This window comes from Ascaphus truei, chromosome 2, assembly GCF_040206685.1.
Source record: "Ascaphus truei isolate aAscTru1 chromosome 2, aAscTru1.hap1, whole genome shotgun sequence".
In the NCBI taxonomy this organism is placed as follows: domain Eukaryota; kingdom Metazoa; phylum Chordata; class Amphibia; order Anura; family Ascaphidae; genus Ascaphus; species Ascaphus truei.
The window spans coordinates 452541233-452556406 of NC_134484.1; the positions used below are offsets into that span (position 1 = coordinate 452541233).

General features: G+C 41.2%; 1 protein-coding gene across 4 annotated transcripts in view; it reads right to left on the bottom strand.

The window, feature by feature from the left end:
• CRHR2 (corticotropin releasing hormone receptor 2) overlaps positions 1-15174 on the bottom strand; it is a 446496-nt gene that overhangs the window by 225422 nt on the left and 205900 nt on the right. For 2 of the 4 annotated variants that reach the window (XM_075587953.1, XM_075587949.1), the window contains exon 3: positions 9777-9896. In XM_075587953.1, coding sequence (XP_075444068.1) covers positions 9777-9800 — 24 coding nt within the window. In that variant the 5' untranslated portion in view covers positions 9801-9896. Of the gene's footprint in view, positions 1-9776; positions 9897-9981; positions 10453-15174 lie in introns of those variants that run through there. The other 2 variants (XM_075587950.1, XM_075587951.1) reach the window with 2 other exon arrangements.

A 15174-nucleotide genomic window follows, 5' to 3' on the forward strand; every position in this document is an offset into this window, starting at 1 on the left:
AAACTAAATAACATCAAAAGTGAAGGATAGTAAAAACATTGGAATATTGCGAAAACATTTTTTTATTGAGAAGAGAAGAAAAAAAACTTTAAATTCTAATCAAATAAAAAGAAGCAGAATGTAAAATGTCTCAATGGGATTTCTGAACCTGCATTTCAGTTACCAGTGTCTCAATATTAGGACTGATTTTCCGAGGTGGATAACTGAAGACGAGCTCACATGGGCTTCTGTCAGTACAGATCTGTACTGTACGAGCTGGACAGACAGCGCGCTTCACAAGTTTTCAACAGAGACGGGTTCCGGTGCCCTGGTTGTCCCTGTCGTGTGTAGATTGGGAGACAGCAATTTCCAACCACACAGTGGATCTGCCGGCTTTAGGCTTTGTGGGGCCCAAGGCAGCATGCTGGCAGCCAAGCCCACCCTGTAAAAAAACTTACCTTGACAAGCAGCACTCCTCCAGCAGCGTTGCAGCACCATGATGTCACAGTGCCATGTGACATCACATTGCGACGCTGCAGGAGGTGGCACGCTGTGGAGAAGGTAAGAGAGCACACGTGCACACCCACTCGCCCACACCCCCACACACACACAACTACCTATCTGCCAGTCTGGGTGGCCCCTCGCTCCCTCCTCCTGTCAGTGCCGGGATACAACTTTCGACGGGTGGGAGGAGCTGGAGGAGGGGGGTGCCCGTGCTCCCTCCTCCAGCTCCGATCAGGTGAAAGTTGGATCCTGGCGCTGACAAGAGGGAGAGAAGGGAACACGGGCCCCCAAATGGTGTGGGGCCCAAGGTGGCCCCCTTCCTCACCTAGCCCTAAGGCCGGCCCTGATTTATTACGGTAAGCTTGTTTTATCTTTTATTCTGTACGCGCGTTAACTTTTCTCATGCCACTTCTGTAATACAGTAATGTACTATGAGAGTTGTGCACTCCTTTTTGTTCTCATTCCGATTAGGATACCTCTCATTCCGACCCGTGTTCTACAAGCTTTTTTACCATATTTTTCATCTAATGGAGCATTTCTGTCCCCAATTCTTTCTTTTAACATATTTCCCATTATTTTACCGAACACCTAATTTTTTTAATTTCTGTTTATCCATTGATATTACAGCTTTATTTATTTCGCCTCGCACAACTGAGTTGCCATCGGTGAGTCAACAAGTCAAGCCTTAAAAACAAGAACAATAGGACAGGTCAGCATCACTGAGAAAATAGGGGTATATTATTAAATTGATAGATTGATAGATTGATAGATTGAGCTGCATGGCACTTGAGAGCCTATCTCATACACGCCTATATTTGCTGTACTTTTGTGAGTGGGCATTTGTTAGATTTTATGTTCATTCTATACATTTTTATTGTGGTAATGCACTAGGTGTGTGCCTGTTTCTTTCTATTTCCTTTTTTGTATATTATTAAATGTATACAATTAAAAAAATATATGATTCTCTAAAATAAAAGGGCAGAAAAAGTACAAATCCCCTAGTATTTTTCAATATATTATTGTGACATACTATCTACATAATTATATTTCCATTTACTAAATTGACCATATACAACTATTTATTGGTAATCAGTATAAAGAATCGATTCACCCCATAGAAAAGCAACGATAACATGCAACTTGCATGAATAAGAAAAATGTTGATGCTACAGTCCCTATGTCAACGGAGTGCTACAGTGTGTACTGTAATGTAATCAGCTTCATGAGGTGCTGTAATAGCAAAAGTAGATGCCACGGTGTTAATGAAGTCCGAGGGTGTGTAGCTGCAGGATCACACACTGTTTTATTGTGTTCCTTAATAATCTGTACAGAAAAAATAATGGCACTGAAATTGGCAGGTCGTGGGCAGGACGACGGTCTCCTGCTTGGCTGCATCATGTAGATACAATGAAACAGCTCCCCATCACTTTCCAGGCGGCAGCAGGGGATAATTAGGCAGCCCCACCATCCAGTGACATTATTTCTAATGACAAGGTGAGCGCAGCCCAAAAACCCAACACAATCAAAACAAATCAAAGTACCGTAAAAATAATAAAAATACAAAGTAATACGTATCATTTTCATTCCTCTTATTATTTATCTTGAGCAGATTTTATTCTTTCTTACAGTATATGCCGCTTGTTTGTTGATTGTTCACGCGTTCTGTATGTGGGAAGCTGCTTTATAACGCCAAAGTTTAGTGTGCTTTTTGTTGCTCTCGCGCATTTGACATTTATTTAATATGATATATGATAATACAATAATATCACATATTTATTTAATGTCACATATAAACAACTATTTACCGTTACGGGAGCTTTTCAAAAGGAAATTAGGCTTTGTTTGCACTGAATAAAAGTCTGTATTTTACCAGAGTAATGATAGTCTTGCTTGGAGAATACTTAACACTACTACTACTAATAATAATAACTATTTCATATAGTGTTTATTTCCCAATAGGACTCAAAGCGCTTCACAATTACAGTATAGTGCTCAGTACACGGCACATAGGAATGTAAATAAGGATATAAATAAGGATTTTCCATTGCCAGTGTATGTAAATATATATTACCCTACCTTCTGCTTAAAACTGCATTTTGTTGTGTATTTATACGTTATGTATATATGTTCATCCCACAATAACTGATCTCCTCATTATCCTTATACTGTACTGTATTATCCTTATACTGTACCTTCCTCGGCCGAACTGTAGGAATTCCTTTTCATTTACCTGTAACTAAAACTAAAATAAAATTCCCCTTATAACAGCGAGAACCAAACAGTCGTTGTAAAGGTAGCTTCACATGAACGAAGAGTTCACATCACTGTATAAATGATCTCATGACTTCTGGGCTAAGACTTCATAAGCTCGTAAACATGTAGATCAATTTTAAAACATATAGGTCGGTTTATGAGCTTAAGTTCACTTATGATGAGCCCGGGGGGAGGCTGCAGGGATTGAGGTAGTACTCGGTGTTCTGAGATATTCTAGTAAAGACCGATACTACAAGATTACTGCTGGAAAAGTAACATGGTACGTCAGTCTTAAAACAGTAAAAGAAAACAAGGTATGTTTCCTGAATAGATTATAATACAAGTAATTACCTTTATCAGGCAGTACATGACAATCAATATAGGACGGCTTTAAATATCTAGGCATAGTCTACGACTTTAGCTCCTACGACCATGTGGTAAATAATCAGTCCATACTGTCAGGTCATTGTTACCAAAACAAAAAGAAAAGTACTATATGCTGCAATCAAACAACAATCTACTGTTAAATTATACATTGCAGCCTGTTGGCTAAAGCAGCAGCTTAGCAATAAGGAAACTGCCTTCGACGTGGGGGGAAACATATTGGATTTCCAGTGTCGATTCTCTGATGACCTTGGATCAATCTCCGGGGTTCTTGGGTGGCTATTGGGGCAGGGACTCCTGGTAGCTGCAGAATTCTGTTTACAGTGCTGTGTGTAAAGGGAACTTGGGCTTGGTCAGCAGAAAAAGGATTTAACTAGAGTTACAGATGCACACGTGTCGTGCATTTTATTTTGTCACTTTGGGATGCTGATACTTTAGTTAATGTAAGCCTTTAAAATTTTAAATTAAAGATCTTGTTTTAGAGTATTTTTTCTGCTGCTAAATCCCAGCTTTATTTTTTTTAAAAAAATCAACATTATTGATTTTTTAATAAATTTTGGAGACATGCAAGGTCAAAATGAATTCTTAAATACAATGCGGAGCATAGGATATATGTATATACACTATGTACGAATATGCAGATGAATGAGTACATTGAAATAAAATTACTGCTAAGCTTTCTGGTTAACAGTCTCACAATGGACATAATGACTGCTGTGAGCTCAGCTAAAAACACCGTATATTGTTCCAATATAGGAATTTATGTATAGAGTACCGTATTTATTTACATATATATTTCTATTTCAGTAGCGAGATATAATCATGTAGTTGAATGTTTAGCTGCAAAATTATTGTGCTTAAATGCAGAGAGGTACTGAGTATGAATAATAAAAATATACTGTATATATAAATATTACTAATGGAATAATAAAAGGACCATAAGTCCATGTGCCTCCCAGCCTAGGGACATCCAGCTGTTACCCAGAGTCACAGTAATCAGGAGAGAATAGAACTGATGTCTTAAAAGTATGAGCATGAGTATGAGCATTAGTATGCGCATGCGTATGAGCATCAGTATGAGCATGAATATGAGTATAAGTATCAGTGAGTATTTTTTAAGTATCACATAGAAACAGAATGGGTGTGATGCTCTAAATTGAGACCAGTCCTTGTTGGACATCCAGTATAATATAGGTCCACAATGGGTTAACCTTAACAACGTTGGAGTGCCCCCAATAGAGTTGATAAAGTACACTTAGTACGAAACGCGTAGGTGCGTTTATCTGTCCGTTCCCTGTGCGTTTATCAGCATGCAATAAACCTAACACCATTTTTTCATCTTTGGAGTGGCCTGGCTGTTTCTTTTTCCTGATTGACTCTCTCAGGATCCCCTGGCAGTGCGCCATCAACGCTCTCTATTCCTCAGTATTTTTTAAGTAGCAGGTTTTTCCATGTATGACTAAGGTCCCAGCGCCTCCACTGCACGCGCGCCCGCGAAGCTGGCGGCGTGTGCAGCCGATTCCCTGGTCTTCATGAGCTGCAGGAAGAGAAACCAGGGGGGGGGGAGCGTGGCGGAGGAGTAACAGGGGCGCGGCCATGATGTCACCCAACAGGTTCACCCTCATTGGCTGAACCGCCGGGGGGCGTGGCCTAGCACTCTGTCGCGAGTCCTGCTCTGAATTCTACTGAGAGCAGGAGATATTCTCACCATGGCCCGCTGCGGCCCCCCCTCGCAGCGGGCCCGGCGCCATTGAGGGGAGGGCTATCGTCCCTGCAGCGTCCGCACAGCGGGCGCTGCAGTAGCATGCGGGGACAAACCCTATCTGTGCAGGACAGGTCATTAAGACCATTCTCCCTCCACTGAAGAGGTTAATGAGAATGTTCACAGGCAGTGTTAGGACCTGCATACTGGTCGTGCCGTGACGTGGCTGCAGGCTTATAATGCTTTGGCCAAAGGGTTTAACTAAATGACCTTACTCATGAGAATACTAACATTGGAGTATTTAACCATGTATTTTGTCACATTGGATTTTTGTCTTTTATCAGTATGAGCATGTAAGGCAGACCGTTTAATCCAATGTTTTTCAACTTTCTCTATAAAACATTATTCACCAGGTGAATATCTTTTAGAAATTGTTTCAACCAAAGTAGGGATATATTTACAAATGGTGCTAAACCATAGCCTTCACTCACCTGAATGGGCATTTACTATAGATCCTAGCCTTCAGTCACGTGAATATGCAATATTTTGTACTTTTCAGTAAATCTGGCCTTTTCTTAAAGCATCCGCCATCACCAAGTAACCCTGTAAACACATCGCTGGCATTTATTTTGGTTGTACAGTACTTGGCACTGCACTTTCTTACGAATCCAACAGTGATTCCTGCCTTTCTCATTTATATTGTAGTTCGAAAGATATACTGTATCTGTGTGTAATTTATATTGTAATTGGGAGAAAAACAATGGCTGAATAAACAACTATCAATATAAGTGCTGCTCTATTTACTAAACACTTTCCTATTTGATATCAAAGAACAAATTCATATAAATAAGCTGAATTTGATGAATGTTTTAGAGCACTTTGACTACTTGTGTTTTTCTGGCTTGCTGGCTTTAAAAAGACTGAAACAAGCACATTCTGAAAGGCATTTCCAAATAAAATCATTATTTTGCTTCTTCCTCAGTGGACACAGCACATAAATATTTGAAATACAGCAATCTGCTGCTGTGGGATATAACCAATTGAAAAAGACAAGAATGTCCTTTATTTATCCCACAACCCTCTGCTTCTCTGAAAGAGGCAGCTCGCAATGAATCACAGTTGTACTTTTCCCTCATTTACCTAACACTTGTAGATACAGATATTCGTGAGATACAAGAAAAATGTGCATATTAAAAGGTTAGTACGAACATTGTTATCGCCAGTGGTTGACAAATCACCAAAAAATCTACTCGCCACCTAGTACCACACATGTGCTGCTTGGGCCAATATTTACTCGCCCGGGGGTTAAATCCACTCGCCCGGGGCGAGCAAATGTATAGGTTTGTTGAACACTGGTTATCGCTAACAATGCATGTGTGTTTTGTCACACTATTCACACTAGGAAGTCTAATAAACTATTACAAAAATATTTTTGTTTGTTTAAGCATGGGGTGGCCAACTCAGTCCCCAAGACACCCCAACAGGTCAGGTTTTAAAGATGTTCCAGCTTCAGCACAGGTGACTCAATCAGTAGATCAGTCAATGCAGGGATATCCGATGGCTTAAACTATTTCAAAAATAATGTTTCCAGTGCTGAGGACTGGAGTGGAGAACCCCTGATTTAAGCAGTGCTGTGCATACCGTAGTAAGATGTACAAGTACAATCAATCTCTCCCTCCTACCAAGGATCTTACAATATAGTATTTCCTGCTTTGGGCACAAAAGCAGGTGACAAATCGGCGCAATGCATCCACTGCCGTTATTCATAACTCTGACGGTGTATGCAACACAGTACGCCAAATGTACACACTTCAAAAATCCTTGTCTATAAAGGCTTCATTCTAATGTTTATACCTGGGGATTATTATAAAGATACAAATAATTAGCTGGATGCACATTTTACAGTAATTACTTGCAGCATATGCACAGAAATATCAGTGACCATCCGAATTCATAACTCTTATTCAACAATTATTGTATTTATTCTGTTACTATATATATATATATATCCCCCATTCTTGTGGATAAATAAGGCAAAATCACCAAATCAATCATTTTTAAGTTGGTCTTCTCTTGATTCATTGTTAATGTTTCTAAGGCCGCGAATATAGTGTCCGCGGCGGCAAAACAAATACCTGCATTCTGTTGAAGGTGCACATAGTGAGCGCAGAGGCGCGACTGTATCCTGACACGACAAAATATTTTGTTTTAGATGCGACAGCTGCGTCTCGCGCACGCCGCCTGCTGCACTATCATCGTGGCCTAAATTAACAGGAATTAGTGCATGTGTACAAAACACTGTATTTGCATACAGTATATACAAGGACAATACTTATCCATGTCTAGAAATAGCCGTGTTATTCCAGCTGCGATAGTGCCGAATAAAAGAGATCTTCGGATGAGGTGAGACCTATTTTATTTGGACTAACAACTGATATTATAAGACAAGCTTTCGAGAGTTCTCCTCCCTTCCTCGGGTCAGCAATACTGATCTTTACAGAAAAAATAGGGCATCAAACCCTAGAGTGAGCCAAGCAGTGTGTAAACTGGGCAGACTGCTGGAAGTGGGCAACTCATTCCTGCCCTTATCTGAAACCGCTGTCTGTGAGTAGGGTTACTGGCTCGGCACTTCTTTAACCCAGGCTGTGCTGGAAAGCTGTGTAATACGCAGGCATAACCTTATAGGGGTTCATATTAAAATGGACGAAGTATAAGCGACACACTGTGCTCATTTGCATGTCGTTACCCAGAATCCCTGGCGGCAGTTGAAGCATTGTATGCTAAGAGATAATGGGGAAAAGCTGGGTTGCAGAACTCTCTGATACATGTAAATGTGCTCACAAGTGATATTATCTGCCCTCAAATTCTGTGTCTGTTTCAGATTTTATAAAAGCAAGTGCTCACACAGGAGGTTTCAGAAGTAATCAGCGTACAGAACGACCTGCTGATGACTGGTGGGGTAAAAGTTTAAACAACCTTTTATTAGCTTTACTGCAAATGTAGAACTTCTGATGTTTTAAAAATCAGGAATGTTCTTCCCATGAGCAGCAGAGGGAATAAAGATGTGAAAGACAAATATTACGGGATTAACCCAGTGAGGATCACTGAAGTATATTAAACACCAGTCAGCGGTCAGACACTCGGCTTATTTAGGCGAAGATTTTTTTTTCTCCAAAAAATAAATGACAAGGAAAAATATGAGAATGAGCAAGAAACTTCAGCTACTGGACTGGACTGTACCTACATCCAATGAGTGATGCACCTAGAAGGAGCCCGCTTACAGATTCCAACACTAAGCAGGGTTTGGTTACACCAATGGCAATGCTGCATATTTGGTCCTGCACTAGTTTGTAGCTCTCGGTGCAGTGTAGCAAATTACGTCTATGTTTTCTGATTTAGCAAACTGATATAGGATGCCCTCTAAATGTATTTATCCATACAGGATCTCCAATAAGCGCACATCTCACAATGACCACAGGCCATACAAATGTTATTCAAATAACAATTTCAGGGAGGCTCTCTATGATTTTATACTCATAATGGAAATCAATAACTATTGTTCTTATAATACAATGTATGGCATATTGAAAAATATTACCGACTTAACAAAAGGAGTTACATTTTGGGAATGGGTCCCTTATAAAAGGAGCTAAAAACATAAATTATTACCTAGAGCGTGTCACATTCCTGGCTCATTTTACCAAGGAAGCTAAAAGTAAAATGATGTATTTTGCATACTGTATACTGTGATATATGGTTATAGACTATATACTGTATACACCATGTAACCTTACCAAGTAAGATTCATACTGATATTGAGACATGTCATGTTAGCACTATGGTAATGGCACAGGTACAACTTTTCAACAACGTGTCCCTTTATAAAGGCCCTGAAATAAACATGTATCATAAACTGGTACAGATCGCAATTAATGCTAAATGTATTATTTTAGCATTTGATTTGCTCATTGGCCATTAATGGACATTTAGATGCTGAAATAGAACAGGTCCCTAATATTCATTCGGCTCCATGTCACTCTATGACCGGCTCCATGTCACTTCTATGATCTGTTCCAGACAGGTAATGAAAATGTATATTACGTTATCAACAAAATTGGCACATGAGCGTGTTGTTTATTAAATTAGGATCATTATGCCTTGCAGCTCTCTCTCAAACTCTCTCAGCCGTGCAATATGCAGTTTTATTTCCAGACAGGCACATAGTTCCCAGCAGGCTTTCGTGTATGAAATATCGCTAATTATCATCATCAAAGGCTCATTATGTAGGAAACTATTCTTCCCAACTCCTTTGGGCACCTCTGTTTGGCAACATACCTTCAGATAACACCCAAAAATACACAAAAACCCGAATAAAGGGTAACTCTGCATGAATTAGTTTCAAATACTATATACAGCACCAAACAAAATGAAAATCATATTCTAGATATGGAGTACAATTGGCACCTGATCCAAATGACTTGTACATGGGAAATCTATGATATTTATGTACAGTATACACACACACAAGATAACAGCACATTGCGTAGCCTTACACAATGAAAGAACAAAACCGTAAAAAGTGTCAATATAAAAAACTTGCCAGTGTCCCATTACAACAGGTATGGAAATGCTCACTGATTTCCTGTGAATTTCACTGGTTTAGAGTCAGTCTGACTGATTTTGAAGCATCCACAGTCTCATACATGCTGGGAGTCTGGTTAATACAAAACAGTACTTTCCCATTCAAATGCCAGGTATTGGGCCACAACCCCAGATATGACTGATTTCACTCTTTGGACGAGTATACTTGACATGTCTGCTATAACTGTTTTCTTAATTGTTTTTGTGTGCCAGATAAATATGATTGCAATGTGTAGCACGCTCACATGTGTTTAATGCATATGGCACGATCATTGAAATTCACATGTCTGTATGAGGTCAAGTTTGCACTTACTGGTTGTGTTGTACCTGATCCCATTGAAAGATTCAGGGCAAGGTCTCTCCACAAGTTCCCCAGGTAAGCTGCGTGGCCAGCAGGTTCCTATCTGATCAATGGTGGCACTGCAATAGGGACCTTGAAATAAAGAACAGAGCAAATCAATAATCAACCAAGATCTCCACATCCCTCAATTACAGATATCACACAAGCTGTGCCCTACCATCAAACCAAGAGAAGAAGGAAGAAGCGTTCAGAAAAGTGTCCTGCAAGGCATCCAAAAGGCTGCAGTTGGCATCAAATTCATCTATGATGATTTCAAAGATAGTGCTGTCCATCCTAGAGCAAATGTGGTGGCAAAATCTCCTGCTGAGAGTTAGTTACAGGTTGTGTGATGTTGGGAGGTGGCTCCAGCAGTGAGAGATATGGGAAGCTGCAGCGTGATATTGGAAAGTATCCTGTGCTTGGGTTCAGCAGCACAGCAAGTCAGCCAATCACAGGGGGAGCTGCTGCCCCCTGCCTTGCCCTCACTCCAGACCTCTTCATTCCCTTGGTGCCTCTCAGCTGGATCTGCTTGTGAATGGGCAACTCGCGCAGGAGAGGACAGTGCCGGGTACATCTGCACACACCGGGGGGGGGGGAGGGAGCTATTCCTTTGAGTGGGGGTGCTGAACATATAAAATCAGTAACACACATACGTTACTGTTACCATAATGTAACAATGTATAAACCCAGGGGATGGGGGGGGGGGGAGGGGGGGAAGGGGGCACACCCTCCTCCAGCCCCCGTGTGCCCACTATGCAAGCAGAAGGAGGAGGGGAAGATACTAGTGTGTGTGTGTGTGGGGAGGGAGAGCCACGCACATTGAATAGATGGGAGAGGGGGGGGGGGGGGAGGGGCTGACAGCACAATGCCTCTTAGGGTTAACCCTTTCACTGCTGGTGGGAGAAGCTTGCAGATATGTGTGAAACCATTTCATACTACTACTAATCATGCAGGGAGTGGACTGGCACGGGTATCATATCACCCGCTGTAGGCAGGGCATGGGCTTGGCGTTGATGTACTAACCTATTAAGTGCTGGAAAGGGATCCACAATGACATGCTATGATAATACATGCATGGCATTGACCTACATTCATGCTGTATAAACCTAGGAAGCAGATTGGACATGTGTTGCTGTGTTAATCTATTAAATGCAGTTTAGTGCTGGAGGGGAGTCTGCCAAGAAAGGTTAACCAATTCAGACCTGGAAGGGAAACTGCAACTATGGATTGACTTATTAAATGCTACACGGGGACCTACAAAGTACGTTTCAGATTTATTTACACATTCAGAGGAACACGCACTGTATCCAGCAAGTAAATGCTGCAAAGATGTTTTAACTTGTTCAATACCGGAGAGGAACTTTTAAAAGCTGCATAAACTCGTCAACCCCAGGGAACTGCAAAGATGAGTATATTATCCCCAATGTTGGAGTTATAGTAGTTACTAACATTATAGTTTCCCAAACTGTACTGACTGGGGTTATGCATTGTTACATTATGGCAGGGAGTTTCAATTCCAGTGCTCAAGACTCCCCAACAGATCAGGTTTTTTTTTAGGATATTGATGCTTCAGCACAGGTGGCTCCATCACTGGCTCAGGGGGTCATGCACTAAGCAGTGATAAGTGCTTTTAAGTGTGATAAAAAGCCATTATAGCGTGATATTGCCGGCTGTGAGATTCACAAAACAGTGATAAGTCTTTTAAGTGAGATAAATGCCTTTATAGCGTGATACTGTCTGCTATGAGATTCACAAAGCAGTGATAAGTGCTTTTAAGTGGGAAAAAATGCCATTATAGCACGATACTGCAGTGTTATCACTGCTTTGTGAATCTCACAACAGGCAGTATCACGCTATAAAGGCAGTTATCTCACTTAAAAGCACTCATCACTGCTTTGTGCATAGCACCCAGAAAACCCACTTATCACTGCTTAGTGCATAACCCCTCAGTCTGAGACTGATTGAGCCACCAGTTCTTAATCTGGGATATCCTGAAAACCTGACCTGTTTAGGGGGGGGGGGGGGGATTTAAGGACTGGACTTGAGAATCCCTGCGTTGTGGTAATCTTTGTATATTACTGATTTCCGATGTACAGCAAACACCACCCCCAAAAACAGTTCCTGCGCTGCAGTGATAGGGGGACCAGAAGTATATATTAACCCTTTCCACGCCAGAACTGGTATCTTGCAATAAACTGGTAAGTGTATATGCTATAGTAAACTGCTGTATTAACTAGCTCAAACCCAAGAACAAAGGGGAAGATCCTCAGGAGGTCCACAGGTTGATATTTTTTAAGGTACCGTTATCCCATTTGAACATTATCCATAACGCATATCCTCAAAAAGCCGCTCAGCGCTACGCTGTTCAGCCATTTCCCTTAACACATAAGGGAACCTCACCTTTTAATGGACCTTAGGCTTCTTCCTATGCAAATCACGTGGTAATGAGCACTTTATCTACCAATGGAAATCCTCGGACCTTCGTTACTGTTAACGTTACGCTAATAACGCATGATATTTAGTGCCTGCTGAAAGCCGCCCTTACTCACTTCTAAACCCCGAGCAGCATTGCGTTATTTCTACAAATAGCCTACAAGGGAAAGATTTTCAGTGGTACCCATATGAATGGACTGAGTGTCGGAATTAACCCTTTCATGACATGTTATAGTACTAACATATACATTATGGAACATATAAAACACAGGAACACATTCATATTCATTGTTTTTTTTTGTTTTTTTTAAAGATGATATATGTTGTTTACTGATGGAAGTGAATGTTAGCTATGTTTATTTGACGTACTATTGCATATATGATGTATGGTATAATGTATGAGTTTACCAGAATGAATCTACATATGAGAAAATGATTTCCAAGGCGATAAAAGTAACCAAAATGATATTTAATTACAAACAGGTCAGGCACTGTGTGTAAAAAATTAAATAATGATTATGTACAGGTATAAAATTGTAACCACTATAGTATACCGACGTGCCCGAATAACGTTCTTTCCCAATGTGCATGCGCAGTGCCTTTTTTAGGCTCTGGTAAACCCTTTTAAACCAGCTAACATTACCCTGGTCGTTTTGCTAACAGACCTTACTTTTGCATATCATTAGCTTTGAGAATAAGAAGGAAAATAAGGTCTGTTACCTAATTAGGTTAAGGCAGGCGTGCACAAAGTTTTCCTCCGGCGCCCCCCTGCCTGGTCTCCTCTCCTGTTCGCACCCCCCCCTACTCTGGCATCACATCACGTGACCCCGCAGCTTACCGCCGGGTTATCATGGCGATGCGTCACCGAAGACACCATTAAGCTGGCTGAATCAAGGTACGATAACGTTTTAGAGGCGTTGCGCGGTCCCCCGGCATTTAATGTAAATGCCTTGGGGGAGAGCGCGGGACCTCTGTAACCACCGCACCCCACCCCCCTGGAAAATCCTGCGCCCCCCACGCTTGAGGTAAGGTAACGTTATTTGCCCTTATTTAGTGCACTTTTGAGGATCTACCCCAAAGTGCTTTATCCCATCTAGTGCTTGTAGGACTCCCCCACACCAGCTCTGCATGAGGTGAATTTACTTGGCAAGTCATTTCCAGCACTGAATAGGTTCATACTTCCTTGCAATCACCCGGCTGAAAAGAATAGGTTAATAAACATTTGCAGACTTTATTCTGGCTCAGAATGGTTTAATATGTTGTTACTTTGCGGCATACCAGTTAATGTAGGATGGCAGTTTATATGCACACTTAAAAAGTTAACATACCTTGCAAATCCCACTAATATGTCAGTGGTTTGCTGATGCCAATTAGCGACTATGGGGACATAGTATACGGCTCGGCACCCCAAACCCACCTTGGCAAACTTGATACCCTCTACAACTCAAAATGCAGCTTTGTCCTCCAATGCAATTACAACACACCACTGCAAAATGCTCAAAGAACTAGATTGGTCATCACTTGAGTCTAAGTGCAAAGTTCACCTTTCCTGTCTTGCCTTCAAATACTTTCAAGGGCAAGCTACCCAGCTACCTGAACAAGCTCCTCACCCCTACCACATGCAGCACTTATCATCAGAGATCTGACTCTAAAGGACTGTTCATGGTCCCAAGGCTCAGCAAAGTATCCGGCCGCTCCTCCTTCTCTTACCGTGCACCCCAAAACTGGAACATTCTACTGGAGACTCTCACAGCCGCCACCAGTCTAAGTTCTTTCGAAACTAAAGCTGTCACATTTTAATCTGGTCTGTAACTGTTACATACGCCTATAACATATAGTATCTCTAACTGTGCATGCTATGTCTTATATATAATGTATATCCTGTTCACTTAATGTAGCTATGTATTTGTAACCATGTATTTGTCATCATAACGCTGTACCCAGGACATACTCTAAAACGAGAGATAACTCTCATGTTATAAATAAATAAATAAATAAATAAAGGGCACCTGCAAAGATAGATTAGCGCACACCTGAACCCATCCACTTCCCTAAGGTAGGATCCAAAAACATGCTACAAAAGAGGCAATCATCGTCATGTATCTGTGACGAGTGTGGAGAATGATACTGGGTAAGATCCTCAGAAGTCCGTAAAATCTGGTTTGATTGGAATCCATAAAACTAAATATATGCAAAAACCAGTGTCTTTAGTTATCTCATTAGCATACGCTTAACACCATGTGAAGTGAGCATTGAAGCGTTAGCTTAAAATACCATGGTGTTAAGTCTGTTTCACCCAAAGGTGGCGCTACTTCTATCATGTCCCTAGAGGTTTTATAAAAGTTAAAAAAGTGAAGACAGGAGAGGGAAATAACCCTGTAACTAACAATATGTTAGGTACAGTAGGGAAAGCATTATCCCTGCTTCAGCACAGGTGGTGCTTTGAATGAGCCATTAATTGAGCCACCTGTGCTGAACTGCATCCTGAAAACCTGACCTGTTGTTGGCCTATCACCTCCTGCATCTAGAGCTATCATTTTGCTCCTTTCTTCCACCAGATTTAATTTATCCTTTAAAAAAAAAAACACATCTCAGATGCCTGACACATCTCTCTTATGTTTCATGTGTGTCTATGCACTTTTATGGAGCCTGATACAAGTCCACAGTGTGCTGCTTGCTACATACCCTATTTATTGAGAACTGCGGAGCTGATTCCATCAGTGTAATTGATGTGTGTGGACAGTTAGTGCAGGTTTCTGCTAGTGCGGAATCTGACATTACTGTAGGAGCCGTGGGATGTAATGCGTCTTGAGACTCATTCCCGCACAAGACGATTTGGAACACATTATAGAGCGCGATGCTAGAAGCAGCCCTGGGGAACCCTGCTAACGTGAGTTAACCCTGTCAGTACTCGGGTGCAATTAACAGAAAACTGGGA